This window comes from Passer montanus, unplaced genomic scaffold (genome assembly GCF_014805655.1).
Source record: "Passer montanus isolate IOZ18808 unplaced genomic scaffold, ASM1480565v1 scaffold9, whole genome shotgun sequence".
In the NCBI taxonomy this organism is placed as follows: Eukaryota; Metazoa; Chordata; class Aves; order Passeriformes; family Passeridae; genus Passer; species Passer montanus.
This window is the reverse complement of record NW_024374367.1, coordinates 17,141,727-17,163,340: the sequence shown is the minus strand read 5'-3', so window position 1 is coordinate 17,163,340 and position 21,614 is coordinate 17,141,727. Positions and strand designations below refer to the sequence as shown.

Below are 21,614 nucleotides of genomic sequence, written 5' to 3'. Positions count from 1 at the left end.
CTGCCGCCGGGACGGCGGAGCGGGGGCTGCCGGCGGGCCCGGGCCCGCTCCCGCCCGTGGCGGCCTGCGGGGGGCCGCTCGGTGCAGCCGAGTCGAGCTCACAGCGCAAAGAACTTCGTTTCATTAAGACAAAGGAACACATTTCAATACGTTTGAATTCGGCCTTTTGCCATGTCTTGTCAGTAGCGCCATACCTTTAGAACCTCTCAGGTGGAATTTATGACTTGTCTCTGAAGTTTCACTGCAGCTTAGGGAAAGATTAGTGATTCTACACTGTGTTTTGGACAGCGTATACCGAGCTGGCTGCCACCCTGTTATGCTCAAAATAATTTCCTGGTGCTCCAGGTGGCTCTTCCTGGTTTTTAAATTTCACTTCTTGTGTTGGTTTGGCGGGTTTTGTTGTGTTGCCTTACAAACTGTTGCTCAGGGCTTTTGCTAGGAAGCTGATTTTGCCTTCTGGGAGTTGACACCATTAAGAAGCTTGGTGTGGCTGTATATGGTCTCTGTGCTTCAGCTGGGTTTGATCAGATAGCCTCAGCTTAAGGTTCTTTTGTGAAGGTCAAAAGTACAAAAAGCCTTGGTGATAACACCAACAACGACAAATCTCTCGGACTCATTCTACAGCAAACACTTGTGTTTTGTGTTTCAGAAAGGTACTGTTATGGACAAGATATCTAATCGGAAGGGCTTCTGTCATCATGAAGCACTGAGAAAACAACATATTATGAGCATATGATTATGCTTCTGGTGCTTCTTCTGAATATAAAAAAAAAAAAAAAAGAGGAAACACTGAAAAGGAGTCATTGAACAACTGAGAAACCATCCATGAGATGAATTTGGTGGAAATGGTTCATAGTCGTAATCAAGTGCAATACTTCAATAAAATAATGACAAACTGTAGGAGAACCTAGCATAAATACAATTTCCATGGGGATGTCTCAAGTTTGATTATGCATTGTTACAAATAATCTTTACTTGACATATAAGAAATTACTTTCACATATGTCACAATATAAGTGAATCCATTTAATTTAATGAATTTTGACATATTTAACAATGTTAGCTTTGTAGAAGTTACATTTGAATGGGTGTTAGAGACATGCATACATTTTTCTGTTACCTGTGTTTGCTGTATTTTTAAATTTTATATTAAATTAATTAATTGCAAATGGCTTTGCAATTTTAATCAGAGGTTTCCAGTGAAACATTGAACAAGCCAGCATTCAGGAATGCTTTTTTTATTACCTACAACAACAAATCAGAATCTAAAGACTAGCCCTGTAATTAGCAAGTCACAATTAAAAAATGAATGCATTAATTGGAAATCTTAATTAAATTTACCTTGGAAGAAATACACCCCTAATAATGATAATGAAAAATACATTGGAAGTGGTTTTTTATTGTTTCTTTGTCTTTGATTTCTTTGTATTTTTTTTAACCCCTAAGGTTGGAGTTACTTGGAATAGGATGAAATGATTCTGCAGTATTTTCTTCTCATTGTGATAATAGTATCACATTATAATAAAAAAAATAGTTTAAATAATGGAAGGTACATTTTAGATGTAACTGTTTATTTCCCTTCTAGGGTAAGATTATTCTTAAGAATATGGATGAACGTGGTGGTTTGACAGAACGACTCAATGAAAATTTATGCCAAACTGCATTCTTAGCTTGCTGCTCCCTGGTTTAGCATGTAGTGTGGAAGCAGTTTAATGGCAGGGTTTCTCCTACCTGAGCTGAGGAAAGTGCCTTTGAGATCAATGAATTCCACAAGCTGCATTAATACTTGACTTTGAAAGTAGTCCTTTCTCATTTATGAAATTAACATCTCTTCTGTACAGCTTGAATAATAGACTAGAAAGAGTGTATTAGAGGCTTAATAAAGTAAAAGAATAACTGTACCTCAGCAGTTTGATCAGCATGGTTCCAGTATGCATGTCCCATATATGTATATATGTGTGTGTATGTATGTGCGCACACACAGACGTCAATGGCACCTTCTCTTATTTGCCAGATATTTCAAGCAGAATTGTAAATTTTCAAAAAATTTGTAGCAGAGCTTTCTTTAATACTAAGAAAAAACCCAAACTTTTGTGCCTGATGGAAGTTGCTGGCATCTTTCCGAACAGGTTCTCTAATGGTCTTGTCTCACCATGGCAACCAATATGGAGGTGCTGGCTCAGCAGGTAGTGGAGACTCAGCAGGTGGCTGAGGTGAGTGCCAGATGATATCACAACAGTTGGTATATGAGATTTTGAAGTTAAAATCTTATTAGGGTGTCCCTGCTGTTTACAATTAAGCATAAATGGAACAGAAGATCTTTAAAGAAAAGTACTGCTTTACACTTGGGGACAAGCAGGAAACCAGTGCAACTGGGACATGTTTTGTTCACCCTACTTTGTTCTGGTGGTCCCCATATTAAGAATGCAAGTAGAAAGTTCAACATGAGTTCTAGAGAAACTTGGCTGTATTACGAATTGTTTAAAAACTTAATACAACAAAATATCTTGTCATTTGATCATTAGATTGACCATTTGGGACATGGAAAGCTTCTGCACCTAATTGGAATTGTAATCTAGATCCACCACCGTGTTTGAAGTTACTTGTTTTACTTATGCGCTGTACTGAATTTACAGCAAGGTGGTTAACTTAAATCAGTTTTTATATTTTGTGCCTACGCTTAAAAGAAAAAAAGCGCAAAACCTACTTAAAATGATATTAAGTGATGTCTTGATGCATATTCACTGAAGCTTGGATGTTCAACAGCTAAAAAGTTTAAATCAACTCATAAACTGCAAGTGTTCATGGCCATAGAAAATAATTTATCTCCTTCGCTATGCAAACTTCAGTCAAAAAATAAGCTGGATCTTTTGTCTGATTAAAATTATTTGGTTTAGTATCCTTGAAGTTTACTGTGATTTTTCATATGGTTACATAATTAAGGGATTTAATAAATAATAAAGGGCAAATGGGCTGAGAGACCTCTGTAGATAAGGCCACTTTTCAGACATTAGTGTGGAGTTTTCTTTCACCTATTGAGCTAAGATTACACCTGTATATTATAAATATTTTTAGTTCAAGAAGAAGTCCTATATAAGAAGAAAATGTAAGTTTAGTTCTCTTTTTAGAAGTGGATTTGAGATTTCCTACTTAGAAGTACATTTTTTAAAAAGAAATTTCATTCTTTTTAGCATGGAAAATGGCCTAGTGAGTGTCCTGGAATTAACATCTATGGAATAGTTTCAAAAAACTTCGTAAGTTTCACAGTGAAAACCAACAAGAGATTTTTCACTGTAGTTTTCTGTACCAGGTATGAATTTGGCAAGCTGCATTTTTAAAAAACAATTACAAATATATTTGGTAAGAGAAACCTGTAATGGAAATACTGACAAACTTTATAGTATTTTGGTAGAGGTTGGGTGCTGTAATAACATCTAAAGCACATAAAATATGTGACGTTTGTAATTCCTCGTGCAGGAAATGCACCGTGGTAACATAGTGTGATGGTTGTATCTTGCCACTGGAGAGATCGCTCCATCTCAAGAGTGTATGAAGCTCTGTGATTTCTTCCTGGCCGGTGGGTAAATAGAGGGCTTCATCTCTTTATAGCATTCAGCTGCTGCTTAAATGATATGCCTGTCCACTGTGTAACACCATGAAAACTTTGTTCATGGAAAACCAGTTGTAAGCAGCATTATCTTGTTAGGAATTCAGTAATACTATGACCATGTTAATATTGAATAATTTCTTTATGAATGGCTGGCTGCCTGCTATTTGTGTCTTCTGTCATATAGTTTTTATACAGGTAAATACATAACTAGTTTTCTTTAAATATCCTAAAATTCTATATTTGTACTCACCATATCTTAGAGAAAATGTAGAATCAAACTTGGCACTGAGAGACTTTTGGAATGTCATATTTTTTATCTAAAAAAATTAAATGGAAGAGGGTCATTGACAATGCACTGAATTTCAGGTTATGAACTGTGAGAGACAAGTTGCAACTGGATAACCTAATGCAAATATTAGCAGCTTTACCTGTATCACCGTCACTTTTTCAACATAACTGCCACATATGTAGTGCATGGGTTTATTGAGAACTGCTATGCCAAGCACTAAATCAGGCAGTCATGGAAGTAGGCTACATTGTTTCTCTTTCTTGAGCAATAGTTCTTCAGTTTTTTCATGAAACAGAATGTTTCACAGAAGGTGCTGAGTGTGCTCCAGTGTTGCATGTATTTTTGTACTTATTCTATTTTTAGGACTTAAAAAAAAATTGTTCTTTTAATGGTTTCAGATGGTTTCACTGCTTTTGCTTGCTTCTGCTTTATATAGTGTCGCTTGTTTAATTTTTTTTCCAGTTGTGCCTTTCTGAACAGATTGGAGGAGAATTCTGTTTTTAGTGTTTGAAGTTGCCATTACTTACAGTTCATGAAACTGAAGAACAGAGAGCAGCTAGGGGATTTGGAGGGAATTTCAGCAGTTTCTCCTTATCCTCAGCAGCTTTTGAAAAGCAGCAAAAATACATAAGCCTTAATGGAAAAATAATTACTGCTGCTTTTCTGAAGTATATATTTAGTGCTGTCACTGTGCAATATGCAAGTGGCCTAGGTGCAGTCCCAGCAGCAACTTAGATCTGACTTGAATGCTGTTTAAGAAAAATGTGTTTGTTTTTAAAGTGGAGGTGCATTCCCTGTGCACTACCTGTGATTTTACTGCAAAATTTAAAAAAATTTTAAACAGAGCTGTCGTGGGCGGGAGGGGGGAGGAAGGGGAGGGAATGTTTGGTGGTGGAAATAAGGGCTACTTCATCTTTCCCACAGCAGCTCTGGTGTAACCAGGAATAATTTTTAGTAGTTGCTAAAACTGTCCTTGGCCAGCTCGCTGGCAGCCAGAAACTATTCCCGGTGCATCCTTTTTCCTGTCAGAGGCTACAGGGAGAGAGTCACATGAGGTGACTGTTGAGCGCTGTTCTTCCTGGATCTTGTTTATGACAGCTGCATTGCTGGAGAATTTTCAGTTGCTTTCAGTTCCCTCAGTGTCCTGATAGGAAACAATCAAAGTCTGGAGCCTTTTGGAAAATATGTTTTCCCATGGAGCTCAAAAAATATTAGATATCTTTGTCACGGGTTTTGGTCCAGATGAAGACAGTGTGCTGGAAAAGGAGAATGGAAACACTGTTGTTCTGATGGAACAAGTTTTTACTTTGTTTTAAGAATTAATGAAGTGTGACATAAGACCCTTTATATTTAATATTTTATTGCCATCATTGGCCACTTGCTCATTTCTGATGATTTTTCAAAGTGGAGTTTTGATGCAAAGTCTTCTTAAACAATTTTTTGGTTCAAATACAGCTTTTCTCAAGTTCCTGTTAATGGTAAAAGACCTAGACATATCATGAGCCTGAGAGGTATCTCACAGAAAGTGCAAATGGGAGTAAGGAGACCGTGTCTGGTTTAGGCAGTTTGGCAGCATTTGAACTGAGGAGTGTTGTCAGATGTGGCATAGCTGCTGGTGTAATAGAAGTGTGAGGTGTTCCATAAGAGCTGGTCTGAGATTTTCTTTAGCATGCAGATGTGGCAATTGCAGTTTCTTCCGTGATTGTTGCCTTTTAATGTGCTATGCAAGATCTTGCAATGGCATCCTATTAGGGCAGTTTAAAGTAGAGTTCTTCTAGTGGTGAATTCGACTTTTCTCAGCCATCCTACAAAGGACCACTTGGCAGAGGTCAGGAAAGCTAATTCCAAGAAGAATAACTGAAACATTTTTTAGATGTGTCTTACATCTGTGAAAGAAATATATTTGGATATACATTTTTAGTAAAAACCTATTATTAATTTAATAGCTAAAGATACTCATTAGGAAAAATATCTATGGAAAAATAGGTCTTTCTGATTTGATTTGAGTTGCAGGTATAAAAGTTGGTACCATATTTTTCATTGAAATCCTTCAGTTGTTTTATGGGTGCAGTTAAAAATATTTGGTCTGTGATTGCTTAATTATGCTTTAATTAATATAAGAAAGAGAATAAAAATTATTGTCTCTGAAATTGGTTTACACATAATGTATTCAAGCAATACAATTACTGTGGCTTTTACTGGAGAAAATAGAGAAAATGTTTTTCTGCTTAAGTTAGAAAATATTAGAGGCTTTAAAAATTTCTCTCAATTGGCCAATGGATTATTCCTTCAATTTATTTCTCAAATACTGCTTTTATAATCAGTGTGGTAGGGGGAAATAAGCTACAGAAAGTATTGAAAATTTGGTTAGTCAGGACAAATATGTATTATATATGTACATATGCTCACACAAACATACATAGATGCCTATGTACATGATGGGCAAATCAGTAAATTACTGTATAAACACGACTATATGCCTATGAAAAACCTTATTTATTTCTAGTGACATAAAATTATGAAATGTTTGGAGAAACTTAGCTTCAAACTACTGATTTTATATCTAAGTATATATTTTATATATACACACCCATCTACTGGAAGTTTAATATGATTTCAATTTAGAAACTGAAAAAAGTAGGAAAAAATAAGGTAAATATACAATTATATATATTTATATTTTAAAAGGGGGAAAATATTAATAATTTAAACAGAAGAAACCAAATTTAATTTTGCCAGCCTTCAAAATGTACCTAATTGCCAACTACTTGTTTTTAGTTTAATGATGAAAAAGGTAGATTCATATGTGTTTAAGTGTATTTTTGTATTTCTTGAGCTTTGTGCAGATTTTCTATGTCACTTAAGGCAAATCATTATTAATTTCTATAAACTTCAGCATATGAAATTATTGCTAGTGGTACGTACTGATTTGAGAGCCCAAGCAAGTATATTCTAGATAGTAGTAATACTTTCTTCTGCACTAGAACACAGTCAGTTGACCTAACATTTATGGTGTACCCCTACTGTAAATACACTCCCTTAGGTAATTACATATGTATACTATTTTTAGAGAGATGTACAATAGATGATTGTGTTTTCTGTCAAGTAAAGTGTTTAATTTCAATAGTGAGCATATTTCTGTCCTATGGAGTCATTGAAATTAGAAGAAAATACTAATGCTACTTAGACATCTACGTTATTCATTTGCTGCAGAAGCTTTTGTAGTGGAAGTCCACTGGATTTCGTTGTTTATTGTTGTTAATAAGTTTATTGTTGTAAAATCTGTCAAGTACATGGTCACTTTCTCAAAGCTTCGTGTACCATAACTTTAACAAATTTAACTTTGGAAAATCTTAAAAATATTTTCTGTTTTCATCTGTTTCTCAGCTTTCACTGCAGCCTCATAAAAATGTTTTGTTGTGGAATGAGTTTTTAAAGCTAAAGATGCTCTATAGGAAATCTGATGGAATTTCCTTTCAATTTTGCTAATTTTAAATTAATTTTCCCAAGTGAGATCACATGGCACACAGGGCCAGGGGATCAGGCCCAGCTAGTGTGGGTTTAGGAAAGGCAGGTCCTGCCTGACCAACCTTGGTCTTGTTTTATCATGAGGTGACCCACCTCATGGATGAAGTAAAGGCTGTGGATGTGCCTACCTGTATTTCAGCAAAGCCTTTGATACAGTCTCCCAGCACTGTCCCAGAAAGGCTGTGGCGCATGACTTGGACAGGTGGACGTTTGTGGGGTTAAGAACTGGCTGGGTGACTGGGACTGGGGCGTGGTGCCACATCCACTATTCAGTCACTAGTGGGGCTCCTCAGGGTTGTTTTGGGTCCAGTTCTCTTTAATATCTTTATGAATGACCTGGATGAGGGGATTGAGGCCAAGGCCAACAATGTGAGGTTCAGCAAGGCCATGGGTTGGGTCACCACAACCTACACAGCACTCCAGGCTTTGGGCAGGGTGGTTGGAAAGCCACTCAATAGGAAAGGACCTGCAGGTGCTGGTCGACAGTGGCTGAACAGTGGTCGACCTGTGCCCAGGTCACACAAGAAGGCCAATGGCATCCTGGCTTGGATCAAGAACAGCATGGCCAGCAGGACCAGGGTAGTGACTGTTGCTCACTACTGGCCACTGGTGATGCCACACCTCAGATCTTGGAGTCAGTTCTGGGCTCTGCAGTGCAAAAAAGACATTGAGGGGCGGAAGTGTCTCCAGAAAAGAGCAAAGGAGCTGGAAAAGGGTCTGAAGAGTCAGTCATTGAGGAGTGGCTGAGGGAGCTGGGTTTGTTAGGCCCAGAGAAGAAAAGGATCAGGAGGGACCTTTTCAATCTCTACAAATCCCTGACAGGAGGGTGGAGTCAGGTGGGGGACAAAATTGTGCCACATGGGGTTCAGGTTAAACATGCTTTGCACACCCAGAAAATGACGTCGCTGTTCAGTTCCAAAATGTTTAAAGAATTTCCATGCAGGTACCTTATGTCTACCTGTCTGTCTTTCTCCTTGAACAATATAGAAGAATTGTTCTATTCCTTTTTTTCCAAGATGCCTGCGGTACATTATGGTATAAGGTTTGAAGATGCATCAATGAAAGGCTAAGGACTCTACAACTGAACAACTGTAAAACAGTTTTAAAATACCTTCTTGCTCTAATTTAGATCTTTTGAAGAGCACAGAACTTTGTTAATAATTTGGCATGGAAGGCAAGAAGATCATCCATTAAATGTGTCTGCTAAGAGTCTAGATTTTTGGGAGTCTTTTTTCTCACCTAAGTATCTTGTTTTCTGCAGCTGAAAACTTTGAATCATCCAATAATTAGAAGATGCCTCTTATTTCTACATCTCTCCTGTCTGTCTTCCTCATTTAGTGTGCAACTTTTGTGACCTGTGTATTAAAGATAATTGGAGATTGTATGTTTAATTTAGATTACACTTTTACAGTATGTGGAACTACTTATCGTACAGGCAATAGGGGAGTAAATGGTATGTTTTCATTAAGTCTTGTGTATTTTAATACCTCTGCTTCCCCAAAGAGACTGTAGGCCATGTTCCTTGCTATCTGAACTGTTTTTTCTTGACTTCATAAATTAACTTTTCTGTATATTAGACAAAGATTTTTCAAAGCAAGCTAAAATTGAAACTGCCCTGTTGTCCAGCTGTAAAAATTTTGATATAATTCCAAGATTGTTTAGCAGAGGATTTGTTAAAAAAAACTTGTGACCATCCTGGTTTTGGACACATTACTGCAGATAACAGGTTCATAGAATGGTTTGGGTTGGATGAGACCTTCAGATTGTCCCTGTGGCAGGGAGTTGGACTTCCACTATCCCAGGGTGCTCCAAGCCCTGTCCAGTCCAGTCTTGGACACTTGGGCAGCCACAGCTTCTCTAGGCACCCTGTACCAGGGCCTCACCACCCTCCCAGGGAAGAAATTCTTCCCAATATACAATCTAAATGTTATCCTCTATGTTTAATTCCCTATTTAACATTTTTGCTCTGAAAACAGCTTTGCAAGGGGTATTTTTCAGGCTAAGTATTCAGAACTAAATTTGCATTATAGTTTGGTAGTCTGGAAGGGTATGGAATAGGACAGGAAACAATAGTTTTCAGAAGCAGTGTGAAAGTTAATCTCTGTCATTCAAAAGTACTTTGAAATTATTAAAAGGGGAACTACTTTACATTTTGCTTTCAGAAGAAAAAAATGAGATACGTGTATAATTGAAAGTTGAAAAAAGTATTTCTGCATTTCAGGAAGCTAAAGGATCATACTGTACCTATCCAGTGATTCATTTGAGCAGAGTGGTGGTGGTAGTTGTGGTTTGGTTTTGTCAGGTTCACTCAATTTCCAGAAAAAGAAAATATTCTGATAATTCATTGAAAGCCAATCCAAGTTGGTTAAATGACTGTAACCTTTCCAGTAAATTTAGTTTCTAAACTATAGAGCTACCTGATCTTTTATAAATATAGGTATTTTTTAAAGTGTTCAATACCTTAACACTGAATTAAAATTCTGTATGTTATTTACAGGTGCCGACTGTTCAGACTTCGCTATCTGAATCTCCAGTGATGACCAGCCCTTCCCAGCGTATCCAGATAATTTCCACAGACTCCTCTGTAGCTTCACCACAACGCATTCAGGTAAAAATCCATTAATTAACCAACTATTATATATTTTCTTTTTTTCTTCTCCTCCTGCTTTTGTAAAAAAAAAGCATGCTAAAGACTATGGAATACTTCCTTTAAGTCTTGTGAGGTCAGATAATTTTTTAGTGAAAACTAAAATTCTTTTTCCCTCAGTATTGGTGCTGACTAGATGGCTGTATATAATGGTTAGCCAGTGAAGAGTATTAACACAGATTAAACCTTGCCTACACAAGCTGATTTCCTGAGCCCTGGCCATAACAAAGGGTGAGATATTGTCAACAGAAATCTGAGGTCATCTCCAAGTGCATTCCTCTTCCCACTTATTTAGGAGCCAGTAGGAGATTAATCTATTTAGCACAAAGTTGGCCTATGGGAATGATGCACAGTGGGACTTTGTTACTGGTAAACAATAAAAATGTCACGAATGTATCAGAATGTATTCAATGGCAAATTATATAGGACTTACTAAATTTTAATGAAATACTAGTGCATGTTGGTACAGTTATTCTACCAGGCAAAATAGAGATCATGCTACCAGACAACTGTATCAGAAATAGAAACCTTCCATCATAACAGAATCTTGAGAATCAGCATGTGAAACCATAAGGCTGCCTGATTCCATCTTTTGTTGATAACTTTAGGGAGTAATATCTTACATAAAATACGTAGGTAGAAAATGCATTGGTAAATGTTAATTGGGGAACATCTCCTTAGTGCCATTTATAAAGAAAAATTTGAGAGAGCTTCTTCGTAATTTTTCACTGATATAATTCTGAGATAGAATGAAAGATTTTAAAACATAATATTTACTGTGGTGACTAATTTCTTAAATGTTTTACAGATTGTGACAGATCAGCAAACAGGTCAGAAAATTCAAATAGTGACAGCAGTGGATTCAGCTGTGTCTCCAAAGCAACAGTTCATTTTAGCTAGTCCAGATGGAACTGGTGCAGGAAAGGTGATCTTGGCAGCACCTGAAACATCTAATGCCAAGCAGCTTATCTTTACCACCACAGACAACATTGTGCCAGGCAGAATTCAGGTAAATACAATAATTTAGGTAAATAATGGAATTTTAGTGGTGGGGTTTTTTTTTGGGGTGGTTTTTTTTTGTTGTTGTTGTTGGGTTTTTTTGGTTTTTGTTTTTTTGTTTCTAAATTAAGTCTAAATTGCTTTAAGACCAATTGCAGTAGTTTTCTCATGACATGGATCAGACATAATTTTAAGCTTCATTTTTCAATCATAAGTCCTTCAGTCTTCACCTACCTCATGTATTCCATTGCACTCATCGTCCCTCGTTGTGTGTTCTCATTCAGGTTACAAAGACATAAGGAAATCCTTAAGACAGTGCTTGTGAGAAGTGCCAGGATTTCTCAGTGTAAGATTCACTGATATACAGAGATACAACGTACCTGAGCAAATTTATATGAGTTTGTACTTTACATTCAGTATTGCAGACACTTTACATTAGCACTTTACATTCAGACATTGCAAAAAAGCTCTGTTATGTTTTTTGTGGGTCTTGAGCATAATCTACATGAACAGAAGCTTTACAAAGCCAATGATGTAACTAATAATCTACCACCTCTCAAGAAATTTCAGATTTCTTCCTAGCAGTCTTAAAAAAAAGAATAAAACACATGAGAAAGTGCCTGATCTCTCTTGTTACTGTTACAATGGAGAGTATTTTGCAGGAAGAAGAGTAACTTTTACATGAATATTTTTAAATGTTATTAAAAGTATTCTAAAATTAATTTTTCCATGCTAAATAGAGTATCTGACATTACAGAGAAATTGGGTTTTTTAGTTTTTCTTGGTTAAATGGATTGTTCAGAACAGAAGTTTTGGAATCCAAGGCCTTTAGAAGCTAAAGTTTTTTCTATGGTAGATCTGAGCTCCAGGCTATCCCCTCTGAACCACACATCCCTAATAGCTAGAGAAGAGGTAGATGGGAACAGCATCTGAAAGCCAACTGTCTTTGGCTAAAATATAGCAGCTGCTTGAGACTATTTGCAAGAAGGGAAAAATACTATTGATTGCACAAGTGAGGAAACATTTGTAATAAACAAAGCTAGCAATTATTTGCAATTTGTTTTGAAGTGACTGTTTCAAAAGTCTCTCTATTATCAGTAAGAACTCTCATAAAATTGCATTTTATACTACTTAATTTCATTCCACATGCCATATTTATTCATAAATTCAGTCCCCTCTTAGCTGATACACCAATCTTGTTCTACAGGCAAGACTCCTTACCTTTATATCTGGCTAATTACATCTTTTTGTTCTGGAATTTTGCTTTAGATAGTGACAGACTCTGCTTCAGTGGAACGCCTGCTAGGAAAAACTGATGTTCAGCGGCCCCAGGTAGTAGAATATTGTGTAGTCTGTGGTGATAAAGCATCAGGTAAGGAAGCCTACAAAGTGGTATTAAAGAAACTTGCTTGAAAGGAGGACTGGGATGAAGATAGGATTTTTCATGTGCTTTAACTGATTTTAGTTATAATCATGGAATAGCAATTGAGTTTTTAAATGGAAAAATGTACTCTGTATCTATACACAAAAAATAGCTAAACTCTGCTTGGAAGAATATTAGGTTTTCTCCTTGAACTGAAGCATATGATAAATTGGCTTAAAGATAAAATAATGATTAAATTGCTCCTGGTAATTGAGAATGACTGCTTGAAGCACGTAGTCAAGTTCCTCACAGTGATGTGCAACCATGAAATAAACATGTCACCTAAAATTGTCTACTCCAAGAAAATGCTTCTTAGTGCTCTCTAACAATCTTAATCCTGGTAGATTTTGTTCTTCTACTATCACAAAACAAGGCAAGCAGAGATTACGTGAATCCTCAGTGCTTCAGATCCATGCAGTAACAAGAAATCTTAAGATAAAATTTTTATATTAGTCAAGGGAGTGTTCTGTGCTTTCATCTCAGAGAGGACACCCTTCTGTCTCTTTTTCTCACTTTCTTTTACTTCTTTAATGAAAGTTTATGAAATTAAAACAATACCAGAATTAATATGGACAGAAAACTTAAATTAAGATTGCGTTTTAAATTTTGGTGTAAAATTACTTGTTTTCTGAAATTACTAGAGTTCTTAGCTGATAGATTCTCTAAATGTATCATATAGTCTGTAACAGCAGATAGAATTGTATCTGTACTTACTCAGAGTGGGAACTACACCTTCATCAACTGCACATTCAGATATAGCCTGAGCCTTCCTCTCTTCTCTCCACTCTCTCATCAAAACCCCTGACAATAGCTAAATCAAAAATATCTTGTGAGACTGTAGTAATGCTTTCATGGTCCCAAATGCTGGCACGAATTGAAAAGAAATATAAAGGTTGACTTACAGTGTTTTACTTGGTTAAAATGTGTATTTCTATGCTAAAATATAAGTAATTCCCACCTGATAATATATATGTTTCCTAGGTCGTCATTATGGTGCTGTCAGTTGTGAGGGATGCAAAGGTTTCTTTAAAAGGAGTGTAAGGAAGAATTTGACCTACAGTTGTCGTAGCAACCAAGACTGTATCATCAATAAACACCATCGGAATCGATGCCAGTTTTGTAGGCTTAAGAAATGTCTAGAGATGGGCATGAAAATGGAATGTGAGTGTTAAGTACCCATTGTGATATTGTGCCTACCAATTAACAATTATGTGGACTACCACTTGTTAGTGTGTTCTGTTTTGGTATATGTTGTTTGAAGGAAATAGAACATTTTGGCAGCATCTAGTGCACCTTTCTTTCATCATCATTTTATAGCTCAGGTGCAGTAGTGGATTGTTTTGAACTATGTCTCCAAGGGCTGTTGTCTTTGAGGAGCCCAGTTACAGCCTCACTTAAAATGCATGTTCCAAACACAGTGTATGTTTATAATAGAAAATTTTTTGACATGGATTGACATGAATCTGAGTCTAATATTCTGTTTTGAGAATCTGCTTTCCTTCCAGTTTATTTGTGCGACTTTTTCAGCCAGTGATAGAAAATAGTTAGTCTTTTTTTTCCTCTTTTTAAGTTTTTATGTTAATTTGATAATTTGTAACTAGTATTTTATGAGGCATTGTATAAACTGTCATATGTTTTAAAATATGCTTTCATGTTTGTATGTAGTACCTCATACATTTCCAGTGCTAGCAGCCAAACACTTGTTTCAATATATTTTTGTTTTCAGTTTATATCACGTGTTCTTCAATTTAGCACTATGTGAAACATTACAAGGCTGTTTTGTGATCTGATCTAAGCAGGGTAAGTTCCAGCCACTGAGTTCAAGGGAGGCAGAACTTTAAGCTGTAAATAGGAACATAATTGTTATATTTGCACTCTGAAATGCCAGACCTCTTGTGATGATTCTGTTGCTTTGCACACAATGTGCTGAATATGAGACATTTGTACAAGAGAAACTGCTGCAGTTCCAGAAAGTAAACCTTTCTTATTCCAATATGATTATGGTATATGTTTATTGACTTCACTGGCTTTGGGTCAGGCCTCTGATTAATTTATATGTGTTCACTAAGCCAATAAATTTGATATGCCAACTATGAAGCCCCTAAATTTTGCTAATAGTAACAACAATAGCAAAAATAAAATCAGGAACTAAGTAACTCTTGCTGGTTATGAGGATAACGTTCTGTAATATGTTTAAGAATATAAAGATGCACTTTTAGTTTTCTTTAAAAGTTTAAAAGTAACTGCTGCTTGCTTTTTTTATTAAAAAATTTGCTACGCTTGTTCGCACTTCAGTGACTGAACTTTAGTTTGCTTCAATTCTCAAGTATAAATGTAGATTATGAACGGGTTAGTTTTGGAACACTCTTTCCTAACTGGGAGGAATTGATGGCTGTGAGTGAAGTGTATGTCATGCAGAGAGTATCCTCTCAAGGAATTAACCTGCATCTCTTAGGTAACTTGCCTCTCTTGACTTTTTCAGGGTTCCTTTTAGGGTTCGCATTGTTTTGTGTCATCCAGAATAGGAATGTGCCTAACATTTAGATATAGCTGTGCCCATAAAAAAATATATAAACAAATTGAAAACACAGTCTGTAGAATCTTTCATCTTATCAAATGCAGAAAAAAGAGCAATATTTTATTCCAGATCAGCAAAACTTGAAGCAAAATAGCAATCTGTGACTTTCTTAGTTAAAAGTATATATAAAAATACACATACTCACAGATATAGTAACATTGCAGCCTGTGTTTCTTCACTCTTGGTATTAAATTTCCAGTTTTGAACTGAGCTGGTACACTATCATAAGTGCAGGAATTTTATTTACTTGTTGTATTTTTCGTTTGAATTATTTCCTTTAAAATCTGTATATTTCTATCTTTATGTAGCGGTTCAAAGTGAAAGAAAGCCTTTTGATGTGCAACGTGAAAAACCAACCAACTGTGCAGCTTCTACTGAAAAAATCTATATAAGAAAAGATCTTCGAAGCCCTCTAATAGCAACTCCAACATTTGTGGCAGATAAAGATGGGACACGGTGAGTACCTCAATTCCATGCATCTTCTTTCACATTATTTGTGCATATTACTTTGCAGTCACATCTATATTCTTTCTCCCCTCTGCTCTCAGAGGGAACAGAAAAGAACTCTAATGCACACATCATCTGTTTCCATTACTAAGGCCAATGTAGGTTCTGCTTCTCATGAAAGTTTTTATGTCTGCATACAGGTATGTGGTATTCACATGCCCTCTGAACAGAGAGAAGCTGTGAGACAAGCAGAGAAGAAGGAAAACATAATTCTTATCTCTCTTGCTGTGCCTGTGTTGTGCTAAGGTGGAATGCAAAATGGAGATTGTTTATCCAGAGTGAGGATGTTTTGTTCCCTCGGCCTATCAGGGCCAAGAAGAGTGTGTGTGTTGGACTGTCACGAGACAGTCACGAGAGGGTCAAGGGATAAGTGCAGTTCTGTGCAGTTGTGAGCAAGGGTGAGTGCAAGGCAGATTCAGTTTCCATGCAATATATATAGTATAGCATACTGAAGTAATTATTTAGCCTTCTGATGATGGAGTCAGATGCATCATTTTCTCTCCCCTTCGTTGGGGGTTGCCTGTGCTTTGATACAGGTATGTGGTTTTCAGTTCAGAGCTGGCTCTTGTCCAGGTCAGAGCAATGCAGAGCAAGTGAATGATATTCAAGCAGAAAGCATGTAGGCTAATGCTGTGATACATTTGAATTAGCACTTCTCTGAAATCAGATCTGCAAATGGCACAATCAGGCTTCCTTCTCCTAAAGGCAATAGTTAGTGAGACTCAGTGGCTGCTGATTCACATCCCAAGAGACTGGTTTCAGCAGCAGCAAAACAGCAGCTTCCTTTTACTATATGGAAGAGGTGGTTCCTGTACCCTGCCGCCACGCAGTTCCTGCATTCTCAGATATCTCCTTAGGCAATGGTTGTGAAAATGAACATCATTACAAACAAAGGCAAGATTTCTTTTTTTTTTCTGAATAGACTAAAAAAAGTCTAGGTTAAATATGACATTTTAAAAACTGTAGTTTATGAATGGTTGAGAACTACGTAAAAAATTTATTCTTCAGTTTTCATATGGGAGGAAGTGTGTGTGTTATATTTTTTATATACATATTCCTTATTGAACAAATGACACTGCAGTTAGGAAGTTTGGGCTGCAGGTTTCTTGGAGAATTGTTTTTCAGTGTTCTTGTTTGAAAGAAGTACTCACAGAAACATTTGCTTCTTAAAAATTTCCTTGAGCTACAGATCCATTACAGACCTATAAACACTACTATACTCATTAAGAACCACTCTGTTATTTATGTAGGATTCAGATTTGCATAATGCATGATAATTTGCTGCCTGTGCTTGTTCACAATGATAGCTGTTAGTGTCAGACCCCTTGTACTGTAATGTCCTGCAGCCTTGCACCTGTGTTATGTGCACTGGTACCATGTTATGAACATTAGGAGCATCACCTAAGTAGCAAGTAAGCTTCTTGCTGACTGCAAAGACTTTCCACTGTCTCCCTAAATTAGATACAGGAGAGGGGAAGGATGTTTGGTCAACAAGCAGCAAAAGTAAAGGCAGCAGAAATTTTATGCAGGCTTTGATTACATAACTGTTTATGACTATATTTTGGAATGCAAAAAATATTTTTATTACTTTTATTCAGTGCTGGCCAGTGTCTTGCTTGGAATACAGAGCTATGCTTTCCTCCAAAGTCTAATATAAAAACTAGAGCTACTAGGTGACTTCCGAGAACATGAGAATAAAACAGCTTTCCTTAAAGCAGACTAAACAGAATAAAAAGCAAATGAGAAGACACACATTTGGGAAGTTGTCGTTGTTTCGCACTGGAAATTATAAGATCTTTCTGTCTTTCAGGCTACTTTTTGGGAACTGTTTCAGAAAGACTTAAGTCCTGTTAAATAAACTGTAAGCTTCACTAAATTGTTTATTTAAAAACTGGTAATTGCTTTTATGCTCTCATAAGTTGTTACACATTCTTCTGATTAATGGAAAATACTATTGATCATCAGATGCCTTATGCTTTTGAACAGGTCAGCCGGTCTTCTTGATCCGGGAATGCTCGTGAATATTCAGCAGCCTTTGATCAGGGATGATGGTACAGTCCTCCTAACTGCTGATTCCAAGGTATTACTGGCTCACTTCAGTTCTGAGATATCTATTAATTTGTTCAGATTACTTGTATCTATTGCACATAGTCTCACATAGTTATTGCTCTTTGGAAGATAAGGTTATGATAAGTGTGAAGAACCACATGAATGGATGTAATAAATTGATCAATAGGATTGTGGTTTCTTTTGGCAAGTATATTTCTGCAAAAGGTCAGCCACAGGTAGTTCTCAATATGATGTCTCATCTGGGACTAGGATTGATAATTAGAATAGGATTTAAAGATAATTGACGGCCATTGTTCTTCCTGGCATTCAGGAAGAAGGAGAAGGTGCACAGGGGAAAAAGAACAAAAAGATTGAAAATGGGGGAAATTATATGTGATATAGTAACTATAATTTTGATTCACTAGTACAGTGTTTCCTTTTTAGGCTGAAACAAGCCAGGGTGCCTTAGGAACACTGGCAAATGTTGTAACATCTCTCGCTAATCTCAGTGAGTCACTAAATAATGGAGATACTTCTGAAATTCAACAAGAAGAGCAATCTGCAAGTGAGATTACACGGTATGCGTTTATATTTACACCTTATTTAGTAATTTGTGTTCTATGTGGTGTATCCTTGCACTCATTCACTAAAGGAATTTGGCATTATTACACCAGACACAGTATAGATTGCCAGATTGCCCCTACTTTGAAACAAAATACCAGTTCTTTAGAAATCAGTTTTGTGAAGAACTGTCTCCTGTGTTACAAATGTAGCATTTTAAAGCTAGACCAGATTAGGTTCTCAAAAACATAATAAATTACTAGTTTTTGACCTTGAAAGACTCTGAGAATAGCAACATTTCAGTGCCATTTTATTTCACAGGTGTGTTTTATGTAAGCTTCTCCTGTGCAATGCTTGTGCCCTAAGCCCTGCTCTTTAGGAGTCTGCATTACTGCAGATTTATTTTTGAGATTGTGCTGCCATAAAGTCTCATGGTAATGTAGATTTAGAGTTTGAAATCTTTCTTTTCTTAATGAAAAATATATGAAAAAGGAGCATGGAATATTAAAATTTCCTTGAGATTTGCAAGGTTGGGATTTTTTTTGTTGGATGCTTTTGGTTGTGTTATTTGTGGGAGGGAGGCAGGTTGGTTGTATTTAGCAGTATAGGTTAATACTTGGACTTAGAACTCTCCACTGTTTCTCAAAAAGAAGATTTTTAGGAGGAGCTTAACTGTCATGGTTTAAGAATGGTATTACATTTAAATGTAATGTTCACATTTAAACTATGCTGCCACTTACTTTCCCCTCCATCTCCAGTCAGAGGCACAAAAGGCAAAGATCATAGGTTGAAATAGGAGCAATTTACTGGAAACAGCAATGAGACTAGCAAACAAACAGTAACAGCAAAATGAAACAGTAATAGCAACCACATTAATAACAAAAGGTGTAAGAAAAATTATTTACACAGAAAAGCCCCTGACAATAAACAAATACCAGACAGTCTGCCCACTACACTGACTGGAAAACACCTCTCTGGGGGGAGAGAGAAGAGAGAGCGTGAGAGTGAGGAGGACATTAGTTAATGTCCATCTGGGCTGGCTGCATTTAAAGGAAGTATAATGGGTTGTTCCACACATGAGAAAAACAAGATACTGTACCCAGAGAAGGAAAATGTTTCTTTATTTCCATTAAGTAAGGCTGTTAAGTCTTTAATTTGAACTCTTCAAGTGAAGTGAATTAATATTTTTAAATACTTAACACTGCAATGTCAGCTTACATCAACCTCTTATTCCTTCTTTAAAACTGAAAAAAACTTATAAAAATATCTCTCCTCAAAAAAATCTTGACAAAAAAATGGCAAAGAAGCACTATACCATAATACTGTCCACTGGTATGAAATTGGAACACAAAATTCTTCTTTACATTTAAGCTCTGTTAATCCAGAGAGAATTTACAGTGATCTGTTTGGGTAATGATCCAGCAACAGCTTGAATATAAAGAAGACCGGGACCAGTCTGTCTTGTGTTACTGTCATAAGACTTTTAAGGCTCTATGTATACTGGGAGATCAGGAGTGCCTGCCCATATTTCATCTTAAGGGAAAGGAAATTCAGGCATATTGTCTAGAAGAAAACCACACTGTTCTCCACTGTTCCTAAAAGCTGAAGATCAAGGATGGGGACAAGGACAGGGACTTTTTTCTTCAGAATACATCTGGTCTGTAGCCCTCACCGAATCTGTGAGAAGGAGGATAGTAAATACTAAGTGCAAGAGGACTGTTGAGATTTATGCCTCAGTGGGACTGGTGATAGAATCAGAAGGGCAGAAGTGAAAACGCATGGCTTGAGATAAAGACAGTTTAATAGGTGACGCAAAAGCCACACACACAAGCAAAGGAATTAATTCACTACCTTCCATGGGTACTCAGGTGTTCAGCCACCTCCAGGACAGCAGGGCTCCACTATGTGTAACAGTTACTTCCAAAGACAAATGTTATCACTCCAAAGATCCCCCCACTTCCTCTTTCTCACCCCTTTATATGCGTGACATCACAAAGTATGGAATAATCCTTGTATCAGCTGGGGTCAGCTGTCCTGGATGTGTCACCTCCAAACTTCTTACGCACGCCCAGCTTCCTCACTGAAGGGAGGACAAGAAGCAGAAAAGGTCTTTACACTGTGCAAGCACTGCTGTGCATAACAAAAACATCTCCACATTATCAACGTTGTTTTCAGTACAAATCCAAAATGTAGACCCATACTACCTTCTTTAAGTGAAGAAATGAACCCTATCCCAGCCACAACCAGCACAGCACAAGGCCCCTTTACTAGTACAAATACTAGGATAAATCTATCAGCAGGATTTACAGTATGAACTCCTTCCCTTACAGGGAGATCTTTTACCAGTAATAGATGGGCACATATATTTGTTTTACTAATGCCCAAAGAGTACAAGAGGGACCAACTTGTAATGAAAAGTCTGACCTTGTGTCATCCTAAAGAATTCTTGCGTATGTTGCCTCTAAGTGGAAATATTTTACAGCATTTAATTTGAGTACTATGAAATTTTTAACATCTAAGGAAGCACTCTTTAATTGTTTACTAATTTTTTATTTTTTAGGGCATTTGATACTTTGGCTAAGGCACTTAATACTACAGATGGTACAACAGCTCATAACTTGGCAGATGGGATGGATCCTACAGGAGGAGGGAATATTCATGTAATCAGTAGAGATCAGTCAACACCAATTATTGAAGTGGAAGGACCCCTACTTACAGATACACATGTCACATTTAAGGTATGTGCTTCTTTAAATGTCATATTAAAAAAACTAATGCTTAACATGTATGAGCTCCTACATAATTTCTTGTCTTGTATTCCCAATTTGCATTCCTTGCCAGTAGTAATGAGTTATTTAGTACAATTTTCCTTTGACAACTTGTCGCACTGTTGATTGTGATGGACTATGAGAGTTTGAATGTTTTTGCTAGTTATTTCATGATGATAAAAACTGGTTTGTGTCTGAACTATATGTGTTGTACTGTACTTTTATATTTTGCAGCTCACAATGCCCAGTCCGATGCCAGAGTACCTTAATGTACACTACATCTGTGAGTCAGCATCACGACTCCTTTTCCTCTCTATGCACTGGGCTAGGTCCATACCTGCATTTCAAGCTCTTGGGTAAATGGACATACTCCATTTGAATGGTTTGCTTTTGAATGAATTTAAGCACTGATCTGAAAATTTCCCAGCTATTTTGAACTTTTTTATTTACAATATTGTTTAATTTTTAATTAATAATTTAAAATGTGGGAAGACTATGCAACATTCCCTGTTTTGAAGAATAAAATAGAAGAGGCAGAGGGGAGGGTAATTACAATATTCGATGTTACTGTGGTTACAGAAACTAAAGCCAAATCAAAAACAAGCATTAATTTGTAGAAATTAAATGCTTGCTTTTGATATCTTGCTAAAGAATT

At 36.7% G+C, this 21,614-nt stretch overlaps 1 protein-coding gene across 10 annotated transcripts in view; it reads left to right on the top strand.

The window, feature by feature from the left end:
• Positions 1-21,614, top strand: part of NR2C2 (nuclear receptor subfamily 2 group C member 2) — a 37,574-nt gene that overhangs the window by 2,087 nt on the left and 13,873 nt on the right. For 5 of the 10 annotated variants that reach the window (XM_039733986.1, XM_039733980.1, XM_039733981.1 and 2 more), the window contains exons 2-11: positions 2,130-2,213; positions 9,925-10,035; positions 10,883-11,083; positions 12,343-12,445; positions 13,478-13,657; positions 15,383-15,530; positions 17,568-17,661; positions 18,075-18,208; positions 20,752-20,929; positions 21,194-21,315. In XM_039733986.1, the coding sequence (XP_039589920.1) occupies positions 2,154-2,213; positions 9,925-10,035; positions 10,883-11,083; positions 12,343-12,445; positions 13,478-13,657; positions 15,383-15,530; positions 17,568-17,661; positions 18,075-18,208; positions 20,752-20,929; positions 21,194-21,315 (1,331 nt within the window). In that variant the 5' untranslated portion in view covers positions 2,130-2,153. Of the gene's footprint in view, positions 1-2,129; positions 2,214-3,191; positions 3,255-3,477; positions 3,578-9,924; positions 10,036-10,882; positions 11,084-12,342; positions 12,446-13,477; positions 13,658-15,382; positions 15,531-17,567; positions 17,662-18,074; positions 18,209-20,751; positions 20,930-21,193; positions 21,316-21,614 lie in introns of all 10 variants that reach the window. The other 5 variants (XM_039733982.1, XM_039733983.1, XM_039733984.1 and 2 more) reach the window with 3 other exon arrangements.